Source organism: Balaenoptera ricei, chromosome 3, assembly GCF_028023285.1.
Source record: "Balaenoptera ricei isolate mBalRic1 chromosome 3, mBalRic1.hap2, whole genome shotgun sequence".
Taxonomy (NCBI): Eukaryota; Metazoa; Chordata; class Mammalia; order Artiodactyla; family Balaenopteridae; genus Balaenoptera; species Balaenoptera ricei.
The window spans coordinates 105640707-105654605 of record NC_082641.1 but is presented as its reverse complement, the minus strand read 5'-3'; the positions used below and the strand labels follow the sequence as shown (position 1 = coordinate 105654605).

Here is a 13899-nt window from a genome sequence, read left to right as displayed (position 1 = left end):
TAATTACAATAATATCATTTCTCTATTTACCAGTCACATATGAGCCAATTGGTGCTACAGAAGCATTTACAGAACACAGTGAAATAATATTTTATATACCAAAACTGATCTAAACTAATCTCAACTAAAATGTAATGTATGACTATTGGGAGGATAAGAGGAAGAAAAATTTGTTATGAAGAACAAAATGAAAAACTCAATTCCTCATCGTCCATGGCAAAAAGTCAACAATGCCATTTAGATATCGAGAAAAATATCAAAGGAGCAGTTAAAATAGTTGAAGGTAATTTTTTCATAAGAAGTCTTGGAGATCTCTGAATCCTTAAATTATGTACACACATACATGTTTGTTGGATAGTCACAGGTTTTGTTTTTTTTTTTTTCAAAGCTCACATTTAAAAAACCGGATAGGGAAGATTTCCCTAAGAAATGAATTAAACAGAGATCTGAGGTTTAAGGAGGAGTTAACCCAATGATGAGAGAAGTCCAGACAAAGGAAACTGCATATGCAAAGGCCCTATTAAGAGAGAGGGTGGTAAACAGGACTGAATAAAAAATATCATGGTTGGAGAGGAGAGAGCAAGACCAAGTATGGTGTGAGTTGAAGCCACAGTCATTCAGGAGCCAGCTCATGAAGAGAAGAACTTTTAGGTATGTCCAAGTTTGTCTAGGGCAATTTCCATTGATGCCAGTGTCCCAGCATAATTATCAATAGCTCCCTCTCTCACACCAAGAAGGAAGTAACCCTGTTTGAATGCTAAATTATACGGTCACCCTAGTATTAGGTAATACTGAGGCTTTTACGCTTTATCCTAGAAGCTACTATCCTGGAAGCCACTTAAAGTGTTTTAAGCAAAGGTGGTGAAGCAATCATTTTTTTAGTGCAGAATGTTAGAGGGGTAAGTGTTCTGGTACCCTATCCAATGTTGTGTTATATAAACATTGAGTAAGAATCTACTTTAAATCGACCTTTAAGAATGTCTTCTTTCTTTCACATCAAACACTCTTTATGACCTAAACTCATGACCTTTAGTCCCATTTCTTCCTTAATTATGGTCAGTGGCTTTGACCCTACTGCTCTTCTCTAGCATTAGATGCTCCTCACAGTCAACAATAAGTTCCCACGAACCAAAGTCAATGGATACTTTTTAGGCCTTATCACACCAAAACCGTACTACCATTCCTTTGTAAATCTCCTTGTTCCATAACTCAATTCTTGTCCTTCCTCTCTGGCCATTACTTATCATCTTCATTGTGGGTTTTCTATCCCCTACCTAGTCCTCACACGTAGATGTTTTCCATGTCTCTGACTTCGCCCCTCTTCTTTTCTCTCTCTACCCCCAAATATCACCATGCTCCAAAAACTGTATCTCCAATCAAGTATCTCCTCGGAGCTCCAGAGAAGTACTCCAAATTGCCAGCTGACATCTCCATCTAGAAATCCAGCAACTCACTAACTCACTAACACCACTAACTCTGAGTAGGGTCCTCCAAATCTGTTCCTGCCCTACCAGTCTCTGTTAAGAGCAACACTATCTCCCCAGGTGCCCAGGCATGGAAGCAGTCACCCTAGACTCCATTCTCCCTAATCTCCCATGCTCAGTATCTCTTAAATCCACCTTCTGCCTTTTCCCACTTCCTACCTCAGTTCAGGAGCCATCTCATTACTCCCCACATGTCCGTACTAGTGTTTTTACCTCTACTCTTCTTTTCCTCCATGCAAAAGCCAGACTGACGATGCCACTCTTCTGCCTGAAATCCTTGAGGCTCCTGATTACCCAAAATCTAACCATCCCTCACACCAAGTATTTATATAGATATATACAGCTCTAGTTAGATGCACTATTTGCCTTTCAGGACAACACCTCTACTAATGTTTTCCATTTAGAAGCCAACCCTACTTATCTCTCAACACTCAGATTTCACTGCCTCCCCAATTCCTCTGGGATGTCTCTCAAAACTTTACGAAGCTCCTACTCTGCCTTATGTGGTATGTAGCCCCTCTCTCCATAGCAAGATGTGGCTACTGCTATCATAGCACTTATTACACTGTACTAGCATATTGCAGTTACAGTATCACAATACTCTAGTGCTTTTTATGTCTTCCTCACTACATTGTAAGCAACTTGTTAACAGGCACTAAGTGTCCCATCTCCCTGTTACCAGCATCTGATTCAAGGCCTGGCATGTAGTACTTGTAATAGGGAAGAACAAATCTGACTCCATATTGGATCTGTTTCTTCTACGTTAACCTTTGCATTCTATTACTTTTGCTGTAAGTTAATCATTAAAGGGATGTTGCCTACAGCTTAAAGTATACATAATGAGCCATCTCCAGGAACCCTGTCTCCCAGTTAAGCTAAAATACCTTGGTTTAGTTCACTAGGAATACCCTAACCAGGCCCACCTGGGAATGGATGCAGGAAAGAAGAAATTAACACATCCCCTCCCATTCTGGCCTGAACCAGGAAATATTAGCAACAACGTATCACCTTTTTTACTTTACCCCTCACCTCCCCCTCTTTGTTCTAAAAGAAACTAGCACCCAAACCCAGGCAAGATGGTTCTTTGGGACACTAGTCCACCATCTTCTTGGTGTGCTGGCCTTCCAAATAAAGTCACTATTCCTTGCCCCAACAACTTGTTTCTCGATTTACTGGCCTTCTGTGTGGGGAGCAGTACAAGCTTGGACTTTGTAACAGTACCTGTTCCACAAATGTGTGCTGAATAAAAAATGAAAAGAATATTTCTGCCATGAGTATTCAAGACTTATTTAGAGATTTTAGTTTATTTTGAAGTTATTATTAAGGCATGGAGTAAAGTAGGAGTTTTTCAACAAGGAAGAAAAGACAAAAGAGGTCTCTTTCAGTAATTCATTTTTACCCTTTCCTTATTAGCAAATGAAGCCCTCAGTATTTCAAACAGCTGCCTCAGTTACTGCACCCTCCTGACAAATCCAAAATTATCTCAAATATCACTGTGAAAAACTCACATCTACTACCATTTCCAAAAGTAGCACCCAAACCTGAAAGTCAACTGTCTTACGTAAGACTTCAAGTCCAAGCACAGATGACAGTGCTCCATGAGCCTGCTTCAGGTCGGTATTAAATGGCGTGATCCATGTAAAACCCCTATAACAATGCTAGAAGACAGAGCTAGGATCTATTCTAGCTCTGCCATTTATCTGCTAAGTTATCCCAGGCAAAATACCTAACCTCTCTGAGCCTCAAGTTTCCTCACCCATCAAACAGGGTTATCATAACACTTAAAAGACAGTGTCTGTAAAGCATCTAGCATAGTACCTGGCAAACACAATAAGCAGAAGATAAATGTTAGCTCTTTTTGTCCCACATCTTGCACCAGTATTCTAATCTCTCTAGGTCTCAATTTCTGAACCTACACAGTGGGCTGGATAGATCAGATGATCCAAGTCCCCTCCTAGCTGTAAAAGTGCTATAATCCTATGATCAATAAACACAAATGCAATAAAGGCAAAAAATTAAATTTAAAAAGGACCAAGCAAACATATTAGCTAGGGAAAGTCTCACTTATCATCTAGGTCTACAGCAAAGATATCAGCAGAAACCTAAGATTATGACCCAAATGTGGATCTTTTTACTCCTTTATGTTCGCAACATGAGCATAACAATAAAAACGATCGAGAACTAAAAAGAACCTGCAGAAATTAAAAATAAATTCCCCCAAATGGACACCCATATGCTGTTACTGGCATCAAAAATTGGCAAAGTTGTAATTACTTTATCCAATGGTTAACATTTCACCAGTAAATTAGTTTAACATTTAACCATTTTTATCAATATGTTAACCAGGAGAAAAAATTTGATATTGTCAGAAAGTGGGAAGAGGATAATCATGGCCCTCTATGGCCTCTGAGAAATTAGGTAGTCACTGCAAAGCCGACATCTCTGGTCACGGTAAACTAATCCTACCCATTAAAAGCTGCTGACGTATCTTCAAAATGATGATATAGCACATTTACTGACATGTAAAGAAGTTCACAAAGCAGTGTAGCATGAAAGAAGGTTACGCATCAATATTTATCATGAACCCATTTTTCATTAATAATGTGGATATAAAAAGAAAAACTTCAGAGCTCTTATTTATGGAACTAAGGGTGACTTTTACTTTCTTCTTGGTGTTTATTTGTATTTTCTAATTTTCCATAATGAATATATAATTTTTGTGTGACAAAAAAATTAGTTTTTTAAAATTTCTCAAGTATAACAGCCAAAACACAATCCCTTTTATCAGAGAGATATACTGGAAAAAAAAAAGAATTTAAAAACTCTAATTAGGAAACTTCCCTGGATCCCAGAAATAATTGGGAACTTCAGTTAGACAGGGTCTCGTCACCCAATTAACACTTCAGGGTCATTCTCACTGTTTGTGCATGAAATAGACCCACAGTGATGATATAAAGTCTAAAGATCTCTAGCTCAGAAATATCTGAGGTGATGTCATCTGGACAAATGAAAAGAACAAGCATAATGGAGTATATGGAGTATATGGAGAAAAAAAAAAAACATTCAGTAGCGTATTTTTATAGTGCTTTATCTTTCATTCTGTGCGTTTACTTCCTTGAGTCTGGGTACACCAAAAGATTACCTAGTCTAACCTCCTAGTTTAAATAAACAACTCCAAAAGATATCATGCTCTACCAAACATCCTTTGAAAGCATGGGAAGGAAGCATCATGATGGTTTCATTACTTAGGACCTGTCTCCTAGACTTTAACACCAATTCTAGGGGTCTATCCTTCCTGTTCTTCCCTTGAAAATTAAAGTAATATTTACCATGGAGTTTTATACCTCTCATATTAAGGCAAGGGTGTTACTGGCAACTTGCTTCTACCAGGGCAAAATAAGGACATAAACAAAAGACCAAGTAATACATGGGATCAAGATTTTTGTTTTTCAATTAATTATCCTACCTACAAAGCAAAGTCCCTAGAGCAGATTAGCATTTATTAGTTTAGATTTGAAAACTGAAAAATGAATGTTAAAACAACCCTGCAGATACTGTTTAGCCCTGCACCTAAATTTCATTCTGTGACCAAAATATGTAGAAAGTCAACAGAGTAAACATATACAATAAGTCCAAATATACAGTAAATCCCCAGCACCCCCTTCTCCCCAAAGACAGAGAAAAAAAATAGTTTATCTGATTTACTTTCATTTCCATATACTTCCTAATTTCTTCAAATAGCCAATTCTGATAAAAATCCATCCGTTACTATGAAGACAAGTAAATGACAGGCTAGAAAAAGATCTGGGTTTCTTAATTCTTCCTGAGATTCAGAAAACTACTAGTTATGCCTTATCCCAATTACACAGATGAGGCATGAAAGCTCAAAGAATTAAAGTATTAATACCTGCCCCAAGTCACAAAATGTAGGAAGGTGCAACTTCATGTAGTGCTCTTGCTTAACACTACTGTACCTCAGGCTACTGTGACTGACAAGTGTCCCAATTATACATGCGAGTAGCACGTGAACATCTGTACACATTTTTTAACGAAAACACACAAATACAAATTTCCCAACAGGAGTTTCCTTACTAACGTACTGACAAAGTAAAATCAGAGGAATGTCGTTTTCCCAAAGGAATATACTATGTAGGCTTGATCCCCTCAACTTCAAACCTATCCTATTCAAAACTTGCTTGAGGATGGAGGTAGGAAGCCTACAAATCTCCAGGTGCATATATACTGTGAAAAAAATACAAGCAACATTACACTTTATTCTATTTTGAGAAAAACTTTTCTTTTCATAAAATTATATTTAAAAAGAAGCACCATCTGTTTTGAAAATATATGAAATTCTGCTTTAAATAACAGATTTTTTGTCCAGTATCTCAAAGATTAATTTGAAAACACTGGCTTTGAGGTCTAATACCTATAATACACTAAACTGTGTTTCTTGGGACATCCTTTTATTTTTTTTTAAGATTTAATTTTAGTTTTATTTTTTTGGCTGCACTGGGTCTTTGTTGCTGCGCGCAGGCTTTCTCTAGTGGCGAGCGGGGGCTACTCTTTGTTGACGTGCACGGGCTTCTCATTGCATCGTGGTGGCTTCTCCTGTTGTGGAGCACGGGCTCCAGTAGTTGCAGCATGTGGGTTCAGCAGTTGTGGCGCACAGGCTTAGCCGCTCCATGGCATATGAGATCCTCCCAGACCAGGGATCAAACCTGTGTCCCCTGCATTGGCAGGTGGATTCTTATCCACTATGCCACCAGGGAAGTCCCGGGACATCCTTTTTAAAAAAATTTTTTTAATGAAGGGACAGTAAATTGACTTGCTCAGCATCTCAAACAATCCTACAGCATCCATTATATTAGTTATATTCCAGTGAGCCCCCATCTCCAGTTTCCTAATTAATTCATACTTCTCAAAAAAGAGAAAATGGCTTTAGAGTTAATTTTGCATCCTTTCAAGCTTGAATATCTACTGTGAACCAATCAATCAATCAAATTTATTTGTGTTTGAAGAATAAAGCACAACTTCTAGAACCTGATGAGTCAAGCGAAGTTACTAAGAAGCAGTCAATTAAAAAACATGAATCATTACTCTCTTATATGTAATCCCAGAGCTCTAAAACTTAAATTTTAATTAATTCATTTGGTGACAAAACTGCACCTGAATGGACATGAGGCTATTTTTAGTTGTCTTTCTCCATTTACTGTGACTATTAATCTTTCCCTGCAGAAATCCCTGTTTCACATAGAGTGCTACCCCAGACCCCACTGGGGTGTCATATACAGTATACGCATCATACTACCTTCTTAAAGTTGGAACTGCTTTTAATTCCAAACACTTGTGGCTATAAGGGTTTTACATAAAAGACTATGGACCTGTACCACACTAAAGAAAAAAAAAAAAAATGTATGCATCCACAAAATTAGTTACTGAAAAACTGTTCAACATAACTTGCTCTTACATTTAGTTTTCCTGCAGAATTAGTTAATACTGAAATTCTCAATTAAGTCAATTTTTCTTTGCTTTTACGTTTGAAGTGTTGACTGATGGTATTCATCCTCATTCTTGGCAAGTATTCCGCAAAAAAGCTTCCAATGAAATATAATTAGGCTTGGAATGAACTGGAGTAGCTATATCTTAGATCTGAGATCAGTTTCCCTGTAAGAGACCACCTGCACAGAAGCCGTTGTCAAATTCCTTCTAGCAGGACAAGTGCCTCCTAGAATTCTTCTGTCTTTGAGGTATGTTGTATGCTAAAGAACCAAAAAGGGACTAAGTAATTTTGGAACCTATAATTCTCTCAAGACTTGCTTTCTTAATCTAAATCCACCTAAATAACAGACTAATTACAAAGACTCTAACTCCAAATAAGTTACAGAAAATTATTCTTAAACAAAAGAGCTCAATGGACCCAAACAGATAATAAAACATTTCTTCCTTTTCATCTTACAAATTATACTTCAATTATTGTTCAAAATTAAATTATTTCCAAGATTTCCAAGGATTACTATGCACAGGCACTGACCTCCCCACTAGACCCCAATAAAAAAGCAGTATGGACTTCCCTGGTGGCACAGTGGTTAAGAATCCGCCTGCCAACACAGGGGACACGGGTTCGATCCCTGGTCTGAGAAGATCCCACATGCCACAGAGCAACTAAGCCCGTGCACCACAACTACTGAGCCTGCTCTCTAGACCCCGTGAGCCACAACTACTGAGCCCACATGCCGCAACTGCTGAAGCCTGTGTGCCTAGAGCCCGTGCTCCGCAACAAGAGAAGCCACCACAAATGAGAAGCCCGCGCACCGCAATCAAGAGTAGCCCCTGCTCGCCGCAACTAGAGAAAGCCCACATGCAGGAACGGAGACCCAACACAGCCAAAAATAAACAAATAAATATTAAGAAAAAAAAGCAGTAAACAACGAATAAACCCATAGCAAGAAAGTGAACAGAAAAAGGATCATTAGCAAACATTTCAACAAATTTCTAGTAGATAAAATGTAGGATGTCCCTGGTGACACAGTGGTTAAGAATCTGCTTACTGATGCAGGGGACATGGGTTTGAGCCCCGGTCCAGGAAGATCCCACATTCCGCAGAGCAACTAAGCCCGTGAGCCACAACTACTGAAGCCCACGCGCCTAGGGCCCACGCTCTGCAACAAGAGAAGCCACTGCAATGAGAAGCCGGCGCACCGCAAGGAAGAGTAGCCCCCACTCGCCGCAACTAGAGAAAGCCCGCATGCAGCAATGAAGACCCAACGCAGCCAAAGATAAATAAATAAACAAATTTTTAAAAAATAAAATAAAAACTTAGTGCCTTAAAAAAAATGTAGATAGATGCAAGAGGGAAGAGATATGGGAACATACGTATATGTATAACTGATTCACTTTGTTATAAAGCAGAAACTAACACACCGTTGTAAAGCAATTATACTTCAATAAACATGTTTAAAAAAAAAATGTAGATAAAAGTACCTATCACAGAACGTGCACACAGGGGTTACAGGAGAAAGTGAGGCAGACTTAAAATGAGGGATTAACTCATGAAACAGCTTTGCACCTCGCCCTCCTGGGCACCCCTTAACATAACTGCAGGTTTCCCAACAAGTTGGCCAAGAATACATCCCATTCCTACATAAAGAGATCCTAATTTGCTCTTACAATCAGAAAAGTGGGAAGGAGCTACCTAAATAACCCGGCAGTAATATTCAAGCATTAACTAGTCCTTCATTTGAAAATGTAGACAACCAAGGATCAGCAATTGACAAAAATGAGTAGGAAGGTACAAAGCAAACCAAACAAAAAGAACAAGTGACCAGGGAGGGAAAAGAGATAATCCAATTAACAGAAGAGAATTTAAAAAGAAAACCCTAAATATTACCCTCAGACAAATTAAAGAAAATAATGCATCCTTAAAAATAAACACAAGCGGAAAAAAAGAGAAATACCTCTACAAAAAGATTTCTTAGAATTAAAAGTACGACTTGTGCCTTTAAAATGTCACTATTGAGCTGGAGAAGAGCAAAGTAATTTCCCAGGATGAAAAAAAGAATTATAAGAAAACAAGAAACCCAAGAGTTCAACATTCCAACAAGAGAGAACAGAGAAAATGGAGCACAGAAAATGTACGGAATAAAGTAAATTTCCCAGAGCTAAACAAAGACCAAGCCTTTAAATGGAAAGGACCTGCTTATAACAACTACGATGCATAAGAGAATATCCATACCTAGACCTATCACCATGCAATCCCAGAAAACCAGGAGAAAAGAAAATTCCAAAGCTTCCTGAGAGGCAAAGCAATTACCAAAAGAAAGTAACTGTGACTGGCATTAGGTAGACATGAACAACAACTGGCTACTAGAAGACAATGGGGCAATATGATACTTTCCAAGCTGTGAGGAAAAATGTTGAACCAGTATTCTATACCTAGCCCAACTATTAATCAAGCATGAGACAAAAATCAAAATTACTTTCAGACACACGAGCCTTGGCAAGTCTACCTCCTGCCATCTTTTCTGAATAAGTAACTTAAGGATGTTCTCCAATAAAATGAAGGAAGAAACCAAGGAACCGAAAATATGTGATACAGGAGGAAACTGGGTCTAAATCAGGTAAATTCCTAGGACGTCAACTACACATCATGTCTTAAGAGCAGAGAGCTTAAGGGAAGAAAGTAGCCTAATATAATAGATATTATAATTAGATATCTTTTAAAAGTTTAAAGGTATGCTAAAGGCAAATTTTTCTTTAATCAGCAAGAAAAATGGAAGGCTATTTAGGAACAAAATTGTACAAAGAAAGTCAGGATTGAAATATGAAAGTAAAATGTGGTATGTTTTGAGGAATTGATGGAACATCAGAAAAGAAAATACATCCAATCCTAATAATAGATATATATGTTCAGACTCTCTATATATAGATATAGATATCTATCTATCTATCTATAAAATCCCAGTATACTACCTGACATCTCAAAGAAATTGTTTTCAATTGTCAAGCCCTCAGACAGGCCTTCCTTAACTACACCATCCCTTCACCCTGCTCTATTTTTATTCCCCTAGCATCTGTTATCCTAACACTATATCACATACACAGATTTCATTGATTCTAACACATATATTCTTCACTTTTTAATCTTGATGAAACCAGCATGCATTTTACAATCCATGCAGAGCATTTTACAACTACAGTCAGCCAGGTGGCAGTCTTGTTACTGTGTGAAAAACCTTCAGTGGATACCTTCTGAAAAGATTATAAAAGCACCAGCATCAAAATGTTTCAGATTAGATGAAATACAATTTTTACTTGCTTGCTGGGTATCTCCCCTATCATCAACGTAAGGGAAGTAACTTATTTTTTTCAAATCTCTGTATCCTCCACATAAAACAGCAACTGGCAGGTAACAGATAGATACTTAATCTGTGTCACACTTTAACATCTCTGAAAACAGGGTGGGTCCAACAGGATGGATCCTACATAGTTGGCCCTGAAGTTTTTCTTCTTAGGGGTACACGTGATAATGGTGAATCATATAAGCAATGGCATCCAAGATATGAAGAAATTCAGTAATGAAAAATTTGGAGGAAGATGGAGACAGTAGTGAGCGAACTGACCCATTTCAAAAGACGACTCCAAACATTAGAAAATCCAGGAAAAAGAAACATAAGCTTATTATTATTTTTATTTTGTGGAACTAAATACTCAAAGAAATAAAAACAAAAAGGGCTAAATGTGATTGTCTCCTGGAAAGAGGCAAGAGACATCGTTTTTCACTATAAGCCCCTCTATAGCTTTTTTTTTTTTTTACCAAGTGCACATATTCTTTATGAACCGTTTGTCAAGTATTTAACAAGATGGGGAAGTTGAGATTCACATACTGAAAATCACAGAGACCGAGACAGGAACATTTACACGGAGACAGAAAGACATTCAAGGGAACACAAAGTCAAAGTCAGAATCAGGTATCTCCAGAGATCTCAACTGGCAAGAGGGGATGAAGACGACCGGAATTCTGGAGGCAAACCGAGCAATATTCTAAAGCGTGACATCAACACTAGCTGCCTACTGAGGATAACTATGCCATTTTGCTCATCAGAAAGTCAAGGTAGGATCCGCAAAGGTTTGCTAGTTTATCCGTGTGCCCTGGACTGAAAAATTCAGACCCTCTTATGTGAAAAACTTACAAGCTCTCCCTCGCCACAACTCTCCACATTTACACAACACCCTTTCACCTGCCCTGGCCTGTCAACACAATGACAGATGCGGGGACTGAGCTGGGTCTCCCCTACACCCGAAAAACCAAGTGACTATGTCTTGGCGGTACAAAAGCTAGGGGAGAGGACTGCTGCGGGAGGGCAGGCGGTTCGCCGATCCGAGAACGGTGGCCAAGACGTGAAAAAACCCAGCTTGCGGAGTCCGGTGCAGAGAAATACCCAAAGACCCGCGCCTGTCTCCGCAGAAAGAAAGGACACCTTTCCCCAGAGAAAGCTAACCAGCTTGAAAACCCAACTTGCCCAGAGCCGACAGTGGCGCGCAGTTCAGACTCCGCCCCACCCTCTTCGCCCAAGGCAGGCGCAGAAAGATCGCAAAATGTCACAGGGCCAAGACTGAGCGCGCCAAAGCGGGACCCACCCCCGGGAGACCGGGACGCCCGAGGCAGGTCCCTCCCCTTCCTCTCTCCGCCCGCGCAGAGCTCATTCATTCTCCAGGCGGGCAGCCGGTCCTCCCCGGCCGGCCATTCCTGCACCGCAAACCCACCAGACGCTTTGTCTCAGGCCTGGCCGGAAACCCGGGCGCGCATTCGAGCGCGCGCCCAGACGCCACTTACCCGCACCTGGCGCCCGCCCGATCTCCGCGCGTTTAAAGCCTTCTGGATCCCGGGGTCCGAGGCCCGAAGCCGGTCGCCTGTCGTTGGCGGCCCCAGGCGCGCACTTCGCCGAGTCCCACTGGGTATCCAGGATCGGGAAATGCGCATCCCGGTCCCACCATCACTACAGCTTGAGACCCCCGCGCGATCCCCGCCCTCGCTGAAAAACACTAGATTCTTTCTCCTTCTTGGAGACCGAGACGCTGCCCCTTCCGAAGCACGTGAGCACCCCGGCCCTCGCCCTCCCGCCCGAGCTGCGCCCCCGGCACTCACTTGAGGAGCAGCTGGTCGTGCTCGGCCTTGAACTTGCCCAGCTCGATCTGCAGCTTGGCGCGCTCGCGGGCCGTGTCGTCGAGCGCGCGTCGCGCGTCGGCCAGCTCGGTCTCGTAGAGTGCCTTGAGGCCGGTGAGCTCGCGGCCGCGCACCTCCTCACGCTCCGTCACCTGCAGCTGCAGCGCGCTGTTCTCCGTCTCCAGGCTGCGCACCTTGTCGATGTACACGGCCAGCCGGTCGTTGAGCTCGCGCAGCTCCTCCTTCTCTTGCAGCCGCGACAGCCGCGTGGGGCTCAGTGGCGTGGCGGGGCCGCCGGCGCGGCTGCCCGTCCGCGGCGGCACGGGGGTCGCTGTCGCCATGGCGATCGGCGAGGAGAGCTGAGCGCGGAGGCCGCGGGCAGCGCCGGAACACGGAGGGGGCGGCAGGCGGAGAAGCCTGAGGGAAGGCACGAACCGACGATCCGCGCTCGCTGAAAGGCCGACGTCGGGGGAAGGACGAAGCACCTGGGATGGCGGGAGAGGGGTTACAGCACAAAGGGCAAAGGGGGAGGACAACGAATCAATTAAATGTAAAACGCCCTTTGTAAGAAAACATGCACACACTCACACACGCGCGCACACACGCTCGGGAAATATGGGGTGAGGGTGGCCGGGAGAGCCGAGCAGAGTCCGCGCGCCGCCGCCGCCGCCGCCGAGTCTCCCGCCCGCAGCACTTTGTTTCCTCTCAGGCGGCGCTGAGCCGCGGGCGGGGGGAGGAGGGCGGAGGGGCGGGCTGGCTGCGAGCCGCTGGGGGCGGAGGTGGCGCGGGCCGCGGCGCCGCGCTCCCCAAGATGGCCGGCGCGCTCCGGCGTCTCCACGTGACCGTCGCTGGCCAATGGGGGCCGGCAACGCGGGGGCCGGGCCTGTAAATTCAAAATCTGGCCCGCAGGCAACCGTCGGCTCGGCGCGCCCGGCTGGGCGTGGCGGGGGACGGGGGGGGCGGAAAGGACTGAGGGCTGTGGGGAGGGGTGCCGGGGAGTGCTCGCGCGGCGGCTTTGGGTCCCGCGCCGGCCGGGCCTTCCCACCAGCCCGCGGGGACCGCTTGTCGGGTCCGGTTGGCGGATGGCGGGAAGGGGCCCAGAGGTTTCCGGGGCGGGTCCGCGCCGCCGCCCACACCCGGCGGTTCAGGGAAATTCAAATGTAAACGTCTCTAACTGACACACGCAAAACTCGTAGAGCCCGGGACGACCGCGGGCGTTGTAACCTTATCCCCGCCCCGCGGTGAGGGTTCGGAAAACAGCCTGGAGGCCCGGCCGCTGTGGAGTTACGTAATGAGCGCTGGTGTCCGAGGTTCAAGACCAACTGCGTGCGGGTTCCAAATGCAAGCCTTTATTTTTCTCTCAGGTGGAAAACGGTGTAGCAAAACACCTCCTCCCATCAAATTGACGCACGCGTGTCTAGAAGCGGATGGATAAAGACCACAGAACAGCCAGTGATGATGGGCGGTCCCCGATCCGTTTATTTCTTAACAATTTAGGGCTTTATAAAGTCAAAACCACCTCACAAGTGATATGATAAACATGTTACTAAGTAAATAGCACAAGCTATTCATGGTCATGCTTCACTAAAATCCCATGTATCAAAATCTATACTTGCGAAAACTTAAGTAGAAATGCTTTTTGCTTTGAAAAGGGATTCGCCTGAAAAGTAATTGACCACAGTTCTAATAGAATGTCCATCAATCCCTTTGAAAAGTTGTAAACTTTTAGACTTAACATTTATTGAAGTT

At 42.9% G+C, this 13899-nt stretch overlaps 1 protein-coding gene across 1 annotated transcript in view; it reads right to left on the bottom strand.

Moving 5' to 3' along the window:
• LMNB1 (lamin B1) overlaps positions 1 to 12906 on the bottom strand; it is a 67361-nt gene extending 54455 nt beyond the window's left edge. The window contains exons 1-2 of the mRNA XM_059919440.1: positions 12739 to 12906; positions 12133 to 12635 (exon numbers count right to left, since the gene is read on the bottom strand). Of these exons, the coding sequence (XP_059775423.1) occupies positions 12133 to 12491 (359 nt within the window). The 5' untranslated portion in view covers positions 12492 to 12635; positions 12739 to 12906. The remainder of the gene's footprint in view (positions 1 to 12132; positions 12636 to 12738) is intronic.
• Positions 12907 to 13899: the final 993 nt, after the last annotated feature.